The sequence below is a fragment of the Tupaia chinensis genome, unplaced genomic scaffold, assembly GCF_000334495.1.
Source record: "Tupaia chinensis unplaced genomic scaffold, TupChi_1.0 Scaffold144045_1, whole genome shotgun sequence".
Classification (NCBI taxonomy): domain Eukaryota; kingdom Metazoa; phylum Chordata; class Mammalia; order Scandentia; family Tupaiidae; genus Tupaia; species Tupaia belangeri.
In genome coordinates, this window is record NW_006203897.1 from 827,799 (window position 1) to 838,888 (window position 11,090).

The 11,090-nt window shown below is 45.2% G+C and overlaps 1 protein-coding gene across 1 annotated transcript in view; it reads right to left on the reverse strand.

The window, feature by feature from the left end:
- The window catches only part of FLT3 (fms related receptor tyrosine kinase 3), a 106,220-nt gene that overhangs the window by 12,458 nt on the left and 82,672 nt on the right, over positions 1–11,090 (reverse strand). Inside the window, exons 18-20 of the mRNA XM_027767222.1 lie at positions 10,750–10,832; positions 8,881–9,008; positions 2,397–2,519 (exon numbers count right to left, since the gene is read on the reverse strand). Coding sequence (XP_027623023.1) covers positions 2,397–2,519; positions 8,881–9,008; positions 10,750–10,832 — 334 coding nt within the window. The remainder of the gene's footprint in view (positions 1–2,396; positions 2,520–8,880; positions 9,009–10,749; positions 10,833–11,090) is intronic.

Below are 11,090 nucleotides of genomic sequence, written 5' to 3' on the forward strand. Positions count from 1 at the left end.
CCCAAGGGGGATGGCCACACCACAATCCTTTCTCCTCCATTATCCTCTCAGGATCTTGGGCACACATGCACACATGCCTGGTGTGAGTTTAAGCCACTGGGTCTGGGGCTCGAACTGCAGTTGACTACATGGGAGTCCAGCGACATAACCATTACTCCAACTGCTGGTTCGTTTTCGGAATTTTTAAAAAGAATTATTTATTGGGACCAGCAGTTAGCGTAATGGCTATGTCTCTGGACTCCCATGTAGTCAACTGCAGTTCGAGCCCCAGACCCAGTGGCTTAAACTCACACCAGGCATGTGTGCATGTGTGCCCAAGATCCTGAGAGGATAATGGAGGAGAAAGGATTGTGGTGTGGCCATCCCCCTTGGGGGGTGATTTCTCGCTTTCTGTCTCTCTGTCTCTCTCTGTCTGTCTGGCAAGCACATGTGCCCTATAGCAAAAACCTCTCAAAAAAAAAAGAATTATTTCATTTTATTGATTATTATTATTGTTATGGTTTTTTTTTTGAGAGAGATTTTTGCTATAAGGCATGGGTGCTCAACGAAAAGACAGAGAGACAGAGAAACAGAAAGCAAGAAATCACCCCCTTGGAGGGCTGGCCATGCTGTAATCCCTTCTCTATTCTCTCATGATTGAGCACGCACATGCACAAGTGCCCAGTGTGTTTCAAATTGCCAGGTCCAGGACTTGAACCGTGTTTGAACATGTGGTAGTTCAGCACCTCAACACTACACCACCTGCTGGCCCCATACTGTTATTATTTTAAATTTGACTAGAGAGAGAGACAAAGTGAGAAAGAAAGCTGCCAGTCTTAGACTCGAACCATGATGAGCCATGTAGGAGTCCAGAGCCCAACTACACCATCTGCTGGCCCCTGTTTCGTTTTGTCGTTTTTGTAGGATTTTCCTCCCCATTTATCCATGATGGAGTGCATGTATGAGAGAGAGAGGGTACCTTCCATAGGGTCTAGTCATGCCATAATCCCCTTCCTCTAGTCCTGCAGCCTGTCGGGTCTTGGGTACTCGCACACATGCTTTGCGTGTTTCAAGCTGACCAGGATGAGGATTCAAACTATAGGCATCATGTATGATCAGGTTCTCTTGAACAGTGAATTGGTACTATGTCACAGAGCTGCCCCCTTTTATTTATTTATTTTTTTAAGAATTAGCTATTAGGGGCCAGCAGGTGGCGCAGTAGTTAAGGGCTTTGGACTCCCACATGGCCAACTGTAGTTTGAGTCCCAGACTTGGTGGCTTGCTCTCTCTCTCTCTCTTTCTCTCTCTTTCTATCGCTATGTCCCTCTCTGGCCAAATTAAAATAAATAAATAAATAATAAAGTTAAATTTCAAAAAAGAATTAGTTACTTAGTTTTATTTATTATTATTATTTAATTTGCTATAGGGCATGTGAGCTCACTAGAAAGAGAGACAGACAGAGAAAGAGAAAGTGAGAAAACAAGAAAGCAAGCACCAGGTCCAGGACTCAAACAATGGTCACCATGTGGGAGTTCAGTGCCTTAACCACCATGCCATTTGGCTGGCCCCAGCCCTTGTGGGATTTTTGTTTGTTTGTTTAGTGGTTTTTGCCTTAGGGCATATGCAATTACTGGAGAGAGATACACAGTGAGAGGGAAAGCAAGAAATCACCCCCCACCCCGCCCCGGGGGCATGGCCAGACCACAGTCCTTTCTTTTCCTCTTGGGATTCTGGGCACACATGTACATGCGCCTGGCGTGACCTTGAAGCCAACAGGTCCAGAACTTGAACTGCAGTTAGCCACGTGGGAATCCAGCACCTTAATCACCACATCACCTGCTGGCCCCGAAATTATCAGCCTTTCTAAAAACGGGAATTACAACTTCATATTCACTTTATAGCTACAGGAATTGAAGTAAGTGTAAGTAAAGAGACTTTTGGGGGACGAGCAGGTGGCGTGGTGGTTAAGGCACTGGACACTCACACATAGTTTAACCACAGTTCGAGTCCTGCACCTGGTGGCTTGCTTTCTCACTCTCCCCCCTACCCCTGCCCCATGTGTCTCTGGTCAAATTAAAATAAATGATGAATAAATAAAATTAAATAAAATATTTTTTAAGAAAAAGAGGTTTTTTTTTTTTTTTAAGTGAATATTACATTCGAAGACCTAGTGTGAATTTGTTCTGATTAGCCAGTCCAAGGACAGATGTGATGTTATTTTGCTCAACTTACATTATAGATGCAATATTCCCTGAAGCTGCAGAAAACACTCTTAGGCATAAGTAAGTATACTGCAGTGAGGGTTTTTTTAGGATACCACAAATCAAAACTGCACTACAATGAGTGCAGATGTTTACTGTAGGAATGCCAAAACACAGAATAGCAATACAGACATTTGCAAGAAGTAGCAGCCTTACATTGCCCCTGACAACATAGTTGGAATCACTCATGATGTCTCGAGCCAATCCGAAATCACAGATCTTCACCACTTTGCCATGGGTGACCAGCACGTTCCTGGCCGCCAGGTCTCTGTGAACACACTGGAAAGAATGGAAGGGAGTGTCGTTTACTATAATGTGGATCATCACAGAGCACTGTCTTTCTTCTCACTTCAACATTTTTTTTTTTTTTGAGGTTTTTGCTTTAGGGCGCGTGTGCTCGCCAGAAAGGCAGAGAGAGACGAGAGACAGAAAGCGAGAAATCACCCCCCAGGGGGGATGGCCACGCCGCAATCCCTTCTCCTCCATTATCCTCTCGGGATCTTGGGCATGCACACACACGCACCCGGTGTGAGTTTAAGCCACTGGATCCGGGACTCGAACTGTGGTCGACTACATGGGAATCCAGTGACATAGCCATTACGCCAACTGCTGGTCCCTCGCTTCGACTTTAATAGTAGTAACAGGTTACAGGGGGCTATGAGCAGTTGCACGATGTGCACGGTCTGAGTGGACAGGTGGTCCATCCGTCAGCTACTGTGACTGCAGTGATTTGTGCAGCTCAGGAAGCATCCCCAGAGGCCAAAGGGGAAGGTTCTTAGAGATTAAATTGAGCGGCGTTAACCTGCCGTAGTCACAGGAGCCCAAGCCTCAGAAGGGGTTTTCAGAGGGTATTCTGGTTGTAGGTGTGAAAAATACAATCTCTCTTCTCAGTGGGAAATAGCTTTAGGAATAAAATAAAGTACTAGCAAGGAAAATTGTAAAAGACTGAAATGAGTTCAGGGAAGTTGACTAAAGAAGAATTAAAAAGAGTCCCCGAATTAACAGATGTCATGATGTTAACCCAAGGGGCCTGGCAAGAACATGAACTTCACTAAGGGAGATTTTCAGAGGCGCAAGAGATCAATACCAAAGATCCAATAGGACCTTCCATTTTTTTTTTCCCATTTGCCAAAGGGCACACGTGCTTGCCGAAGTGAGACAAAGAAAAAAAATGCTTTTTTGAAAATATCCCCCACCACTCCCTACAGAGAATAGTTATGCCATAATCCTTTCTTCTCCATTTTTCCTCTCAGAATTTTAGGCATACATGCACCCACAACCAGCGTGTTTTTCAAGCCACTGGGTCTGAGACTTGAACTGCACAGTTGGCAATGTGATGTGGGATCCAGCTGCTTTAACCACCACACCACCAGCTAGCCTGGCATCTTCGATCGTTACAAAAAGGCAAGGGACCGGCGGATGGTGAAGCGGTTACATAGCTGATTCCCACATGGCCGACCACGGTTTGAGTTCTGGAACCAGTGGTTTCAAAATCACACCGTGTACATATGCATATGTGCCCAAGACCCCAGGAGGAAAATGGAGGAGAAGGGATTTCAGTGTGGTCAGGCCCCTGGGGGTGATTTTTCACTTCCCCTCTCTGTGGATGTCTCTCTCTCTCTTTCTGGCAAGCACAAGCACCCTGAGACAAAAAAACTTTCAAAAGCAAAACAAAACAAAAATTTTCAAGACAAAAAAATAAAGGCAGAATCCATGAAAATGACAATCCTTGTGTCACATCCCCTCTCACAGTCCCTCCTTCCAAAACCAGTGTGGTGTTTTTTTTGGTTCATGATAGAGTGCACAAAAGAGAGGGGGGGGGGCATCCTCCACAGGGCCTGGCCATGCCACAGTCCCTTTCCTGCAGCCTCCACTCTGCCAGTATCCTGGACACACAGATATACACCTGGCGTGTTTCAGGCCAACTGGGCCCAGAATTCAAACTGTGCTCAACATATGGTTTCCCGCTCTGCAGTCTGGCCTGGTTCTGACTGCCACAGAGGCCTGGCCCAGTGTTTCTATTTTTTTTTTTTAAGTTTATTTATTTATTTCTTCCATGAATGAGAAAGACAGAGAGGAAGAGAGAGAGAGACAGAGACAGAGGAATGGTACCCACAAAAGGGTCTCGACAATGTGCCCTCGCCCAGAGCATGAGCTTGTGACAAACAAGCCTGGCGTACTCAGCGTCTCCGGAAGTGAACCCGGAACGCCCAAGCGGCTAGGTCTCGCGGAGCATCACACATGGCTGCTGCACTACCCTCGGGCTCCCCATATCCAGTTTTGGGGTGCCATCAACTCGCAGCTCACCCACCTTACTAGGGGCCCCACAGTCTGCCTCCCCCTCCCACAGGCCTGCCCCAAACTGCTTTGACTACCCACATTCCCGGGGCTGCATCTTCTCATTCCACACCCTCTCCCAAGCCTTCTTATCCAAACCCAGGGATGTAACTCCCATCACCCAAATTTCGATTTCTTTTTTCCTTTTTTTAAAAATTTTATTTATTCATTAATTTTATTTTAATTTGACCAGACACACACACACACACACACACACACACACAGAGAGAGAGAGAGAGAGAGAGAGAGAAAGGGAAACAGAGAGAAAGAGAGAAAGCAAACTGCCAGGTCTGAGACTCAAACCGTGGTCAGCCATGTGGGAGTGTCCAGCACTTTAACCACCACGCCACCGTGGTCAGCCATGTGGGAGTGTCCAGCGCTTTAACCACCACGCCACCGTGGTCAGCCATGTGAGAGTGTCCAGCGCTTTAACCACCATGCCACCTGCTGGTCCCCCCCAAATCTCGATTTCTAAGCCTCAGATAGGGGTATCTATGAATCTACCAGACTAAGCTCTATTGGTTGCCCACCTCACATTCGACATTTCTAACTCACTACCTTTATCCAAAAGCCTTCCTCCTGATCCATGTTCCCTACCCTACCCCTTGTCCCCTTGTTCTTGTTAGTTTTCCTTTTCTTTCTTTCTTTTTTTTTTTTTTTTTGGAGCGGGTTTTGCTATAGGGCACGTGTGCTCACCAGAAAGACAGAGAGACAGAGAGACAGAAAGCAAGAAACTACTCCCCAGGGGGGATGGCCACAGCACAATCTCTTCTCCATTCTCCTCTTGGGATCCTGGGCACACACGCACACGTGCCCAGCATGAGTTTTAAGCTGCCAGGTCCAGGACTCGAACCGCGGTTGACTACATGGGAATCTAGTGACATAGCCATTATGCTAACTGCTGGTCCCTAGTTTTCCTTTTCCATCAAAAATCTCCCCCAGCCCAAGTACGAACTTCTTCAGAAAGCCTTTTCAGCCCATCTCCCTGCCCTGCTGCCCCGCAAGTCTGATGTGCACGTCCTCCCTAGGTCCCCAGAACCGACTTCCATCACAATACGTGTCACGCTGTAGAGCCATCTTGGATTGGCATGTCTGCTAGTCTCTTTCTCCCCTATCAGTCACCAGCTCTTTGCGCTCAGGAGTCACACTGTAACTGTGTGTCTCTAGCACCTACCACAGCACTCCACAAATGTTCCAGGAAGTCAAGGAGCCTGTGGCAGGAACCGAGGGGTAAGCAGAGCCGTGCCGCAGAGGGGGAACTGGGCAGAGACAGTGGTATGCATGCTTCAGAGGGGAGGGCTGAAGATGAAGATGAAATGGGAGAGAATCCATATTGTTTTGTTTTATTTTTTTTTCGGAGAGGCTTTTTTCTATAGGGCCCATGCACTCACCAGAAAGACAGAGAAAGACAGAGAAAGACAGAGAGACAGAAAGTGAGAAATCACCCCCCAGGGGGGTTGGCCACGCCACAATCCCTTCTCCTCCATTCTCCTCTCGGGATCTTGGGCACACACGCACACGTGCCCGGCATGAGTTTAAGCCCCTGGGTCCGGGACGTGAACCGTGGTCGACTACATGGGAGTCCAGCAACATCGCCAATACGCCAACTGCTGGTCCCGAGAATCCATACTGTTACAAGTCAGTGGAAAACAGTGCCCGACTGCCCATTGTGAGTAGCTTAAGTAGTTCATTAGAGGCAGTAAAGCAGGCCAGGTGACCCAGGTGGATGCGGTCCAGCATCTGTAGAGACATGCGACAAAGCAGTGTGGAGGTGTGGAGGTGAACTACACATCAACAATAAGGTGGGCAGGAATCCAAACAGAAGGTAAGGAAGATGAAGAGGAGAATGTGCCTCTGAGGGAAGAGGTGGGAAAATATTCCTAAGATAACTTTTTTTTTCAAAAATTTTGCTAGATGACATGTGTGCTTGCCTGAGAGAGAGGGACAAGAGAAAAGCACCCCCTCCATAGGGAATTGTCACACCGCAATCCCTTCTCCTCCATCTCTCCCTCCTCTAGAGATTTTGGGCACATGTGCACACATGCCTGACATGCTACTCAAGCATCTGGGTCCAGGACTCGAACTGTGCAGTCAGTCATGTTGGATCCAGCTGCCTTAACTATCATGCCATGGGCTAGCCTTAGATAATACATTTTTTTAAGAGTTATTTTATTCAATTTTATTTAGTCATTTATTCATTTATTTTAATTTGACCAGAGAGACACAGTGAGAGAGAAAGTGAGAAAGCAAGCCACCAGGTCCAGGACTCGAACCATGGTCAGCTACATGGGAGTGTCCAGCACCTCAAGGGGGAGTGTCCAGCACCTTAACCCCCACGCCACCTGCCGGTCCCCAGATAATACATTTTTTAAGAAAATAATTTATTTAATTTTATTTATCATTATTATTATTATTATTACTATTACTTTAAATTTGCTACAGAGTATGTGTGCTGAATAGAGAGAGAGAGACAGACAGAGAGAAAGAAAGTGAGAAAGCAAGCTGGCAGGTCTGAGATGCGAACCATGTTCGACCATGTGGCAGTCCAGTGCCTTAACCACTACACCACCTGCTGGCCCAGATAATACATTTTTAAAGGAAAAAAAATGCCGTCCAGTTTACATTAGTCTTTCCAACTCAGGGAAATGGGAGAAAGGAGGCAAAGGGGAGAAAGTGAAGGAGAAGAAGAAGAAGAGAACAAGAGACTCGAACCAGGAAGAAAAGGATAAAATTGGGGAAATAAAGAGAAGGTAATAGAAAGCAAGAAGATGAGGAAAGGAAGTAGCTCGAGGCATGGCTTTAACGTGAGGCAGGCTCCCCAGCCTGGCCATCGCAGCCCCAAGGGGTCTGGGATTAGCACCGAGGCCCATGGCTTGTCGGTGAAAATTAGACAAAGACACCAAGCAGAGCAGGCTGGTGTTCAGCCTCCACGCAGCCGCTGGGTCAAATGCCCATGCCTGGGCACAACCTGGACAACGGGCCGAGGAGAGACTGTTACGATGCGTACTTTACAGCCTTATGGTTCTTGTTGACTCTAAAGCTTATGCAATTATATCTTGCCACTAGCTCTATTTTGAATGCATATGACTTTATTTTGATGGTATGAATTTTACTCTGTCATGCCAGCTGGAACTGAGGCAAGCGAGCTGACAGCCACCTTGTCAATATACAAATGAGTTGATGGAAGGCTCTTGGCACCCTTCCTTCACATGTGACATCTGGAAGCTAAGATAAAACATCTTTTGGAGCTACAATACAGGCCTCTGAACTGCTGCCTGAGACACGTCTGTCTGTGACTCTGCTCTTTGCAAGAATCCACTCAACTAACACAGATGCAGCCTGAAACTGTACGACTGGAAAAATCTTTGAACTTCATTGCTGAATACTGACAGCATTCCAGACCCTTCATATGCCCCTTTAAGGGGACCGTGTCTTGGGCCAAGAGGGAGATTCCTCCCCTGGAAGAAGGAGTTTAGTTTGTTATTAACACAAGTGTGTTCATAAGCTCTCCTAGTTTGCTCTTTTCACAATTTATTTGCTTTTTAATCTTGTGACTATACATTTGCCTGTTCTTGGTGTGTGTGTGTGCGTGTGTGTGCATGTGTGTGCGTGTGTGTGCATGTGTGTGTTCTACAGTAAACCCCTGTATCCAGGTACCTTCTTTTCTCCATTTGGCCTGCCATTTGAACTAGGCATAAAAGAACCTGCCTCTCTCACGGAGAAGTTAAAATTTGTCTCTAGGCACTGGGGAAATCAGACCACCTTTGATTAGGCCAGACGCAATAATGCTACAGTTCGATTAGCAAAGGGATTTCCAGGGAGTCCTATCTTGACTTTCTACAGGGGACTTTTGGAGAGCTTGGGAGGGCTATGGTAACCATTACCTAGTGAAAGATTCTGAGCTACCATTAGCTATTCAAGGTGACTCCACCAGTGAAGTGAGGGAGGGAAGGAGGGCAGAGGCAGACTTTAAACTATATTTTATCTTGTTTTCTTTTTTCTTTTCTTTCTTTCTTTTTCTTTTTCTTTCTCTCTCTCTCTCTCTCTTTTTTTTTTTTTTTTTTTTTTTGCTATAGGGCTCACAGGCTGCATGAGAAAGAACCCTTCATGGGAGATGATCACCACAATCCCGTCTCCTCCATTCTCCTCTGGAGATTTTTGGGCACAGAAGTACACATGCCCGATGTGCTTTATTCAAGCCGCCAGGTCTGGGGCTCCAAGCACAGTCAACCATGTAAGATCCAGCTGCTTTAAACCAGTCATTCGCAGGCCCAGGTTCTTTCTTTTTTAAACAGGAGCTTACCGACTTAAATTCCAGAAATTCCATTCCTTTGGCAACTTGATATGCAAAGCAAAGAAGATCTTCAAAGGTAAGCACATTCAAATCCTCTTCTTCTTCCAGCCTTTTTTGGTTTTCATATTCAATTTCATCTGTAAAATAAAGCTAGTTTTCACTTTTTCCAAATTCTAAAAGTTGCCTTATTAAATTTTTATGGGAAGGTTACCAAAACCAGGGTGAGGGCAGATGCTCAGGCAAACCCACCCACCACCTGCCATGATTTTTTTGGCTGCACAGAACTGACCTGTTTGTGCTGGAACTGTGTGACCCATGATGCTGCACAGAAAGATCCTTTGGGTTCAGAATAAATTCCCTTACTGCTATGAGGACAGATGGTCTCCCAGTCAGTCAGGAGCTTAGATGCCCTTTTTTGGCACTAGGTAGCTTTGTCACATTGGAAAGGAAATAACCTGAATGGAGTGTATGCCACATTTTCTGAGCTACGCTGTACACTTACTGTTCTTCCCTGTACTCCTCTTAACAGTCCTATGAGGAAGGTAAGGTCAGGTTCTTTTTTTTTTTTTTTTAAGATTTACTTATTTATTTTTCATTATTATTATTATTTAAAGAATTATTTGTATCGTTTTAACTTTATTTATTTATTTAAATTTGATCAGAAAGGGACAGAGTGAGAGAGAGAGAAAAATGAGAAAGTAAGCCGCCAGGTCCAGGACTCAAACTGTGATCAGCCATGTGGAAGTCCAGTGCCCTTAAGCCCCATGCCACCTGCCAGACCCCATTATTATTATTTTTTAATTTGCTACAGGGCACAAATGCTCACCAGAGAGAGAGAGAAAGTAAAAGTAAGCTACCAGGTCCAGGACTCGAACCATGGTCAGCCATATGGGAGTCTGGTGCCTGTAACCACCAAGCCACCTTCTGGCCCCAGGCTCATTTTATAAATGAAAACATTGTGACTTAGGTGGTTAAATAACTTGTCTAAAATTATCCAGCCAGAAGGTAATGCAACTTCTGTCTGACTCCAGAACTCATCATCCTTTCCATATACCAGGTAATAAAATAGCTTTCATTAGTTTATTACTTTGGAAAGAATACCCTGGCCAAATAAAAGAGTCCTCAGTGGTTATTCATCGAATATTGACACAAAATCCACAGTATTTTAAGGATAGGGTGTGTGCACTTATTAGAGAGAAAGAGAAAAAGGGAAAATGAGAAATGACCCCCACAGGAGGGACGGCCTCCTTACTCCCTTCTCCTCTGTTCTCTCAGGATTCTGGGCACACAGGCACATGCGCCTGCATGATTTTCAGGCCACTGGGTCTAAGACCCAATTGTGTAGTCTGCCATGTGAGATCCAGCTGCCTTAACCTCCATGCCAACTGCCGGCCCTAAACTGTTGGTTTTTAACTACCTTTAAAGTAAATATGAGGGGGAAATTGTCTTCAAAAAGTTCGTGGAAATCACGTCATGGAAAGACTATTCATAGATTTCAGAATTTTCCATTAACTTTTTAAAGTTCTCACATGTGTGTGAATAAAACCTATCATTGACGTAAACAACAACAACAAAATGCTTTGCATTTACACACTTTTGCTTTTCATGAGAGAGAACGAGTGAGCACAGGGGAGAGAGAGATAAAGGGAGAGAGAGACAACTTCTCACCAGGGTCTGACCACACTGCAAAGCCCCATGCCAACCTCTGCCAGCCAGGACCATAGGGGATCTCAACTCAGCCCCCCACGTGACCCCAGACATCACACAGCAGCTTCCTCCTGCTTATACTCCCACAGCTGGGCCACTTATACATCTTTTAGAAAGAGCTAGCATAAAGCTGTTATATCCCTTATGCTACTAACTAGCATAAAATGTTACCTTCAGAATGAAGTGAATTCCCATTGAACTCTGAGATCTGCTCCGAGTCCTGATGCATTTGAACTTCTCTTGAACAGGGCATACTATTAAAAGAATGTTTTTTCATTATTTACATTCTTAGTTAAAAAATATAATTCATCAAGGAAATGCATTCCAATTATAGATGGGATTTTAAATTAAAAGCATACCAATAGCGTGTCCATTTTTTGTGTACGTTAAAAACATTTGTGTAATCGAGCTTGTCTAACTAGACTAAGAGTGATTCCTGTCATATGCGCAGTGTTACAATTCCAAAAGGACCTCTCAGTCCTTGGCACAACCTACAGACAAGGTGTTAAGGG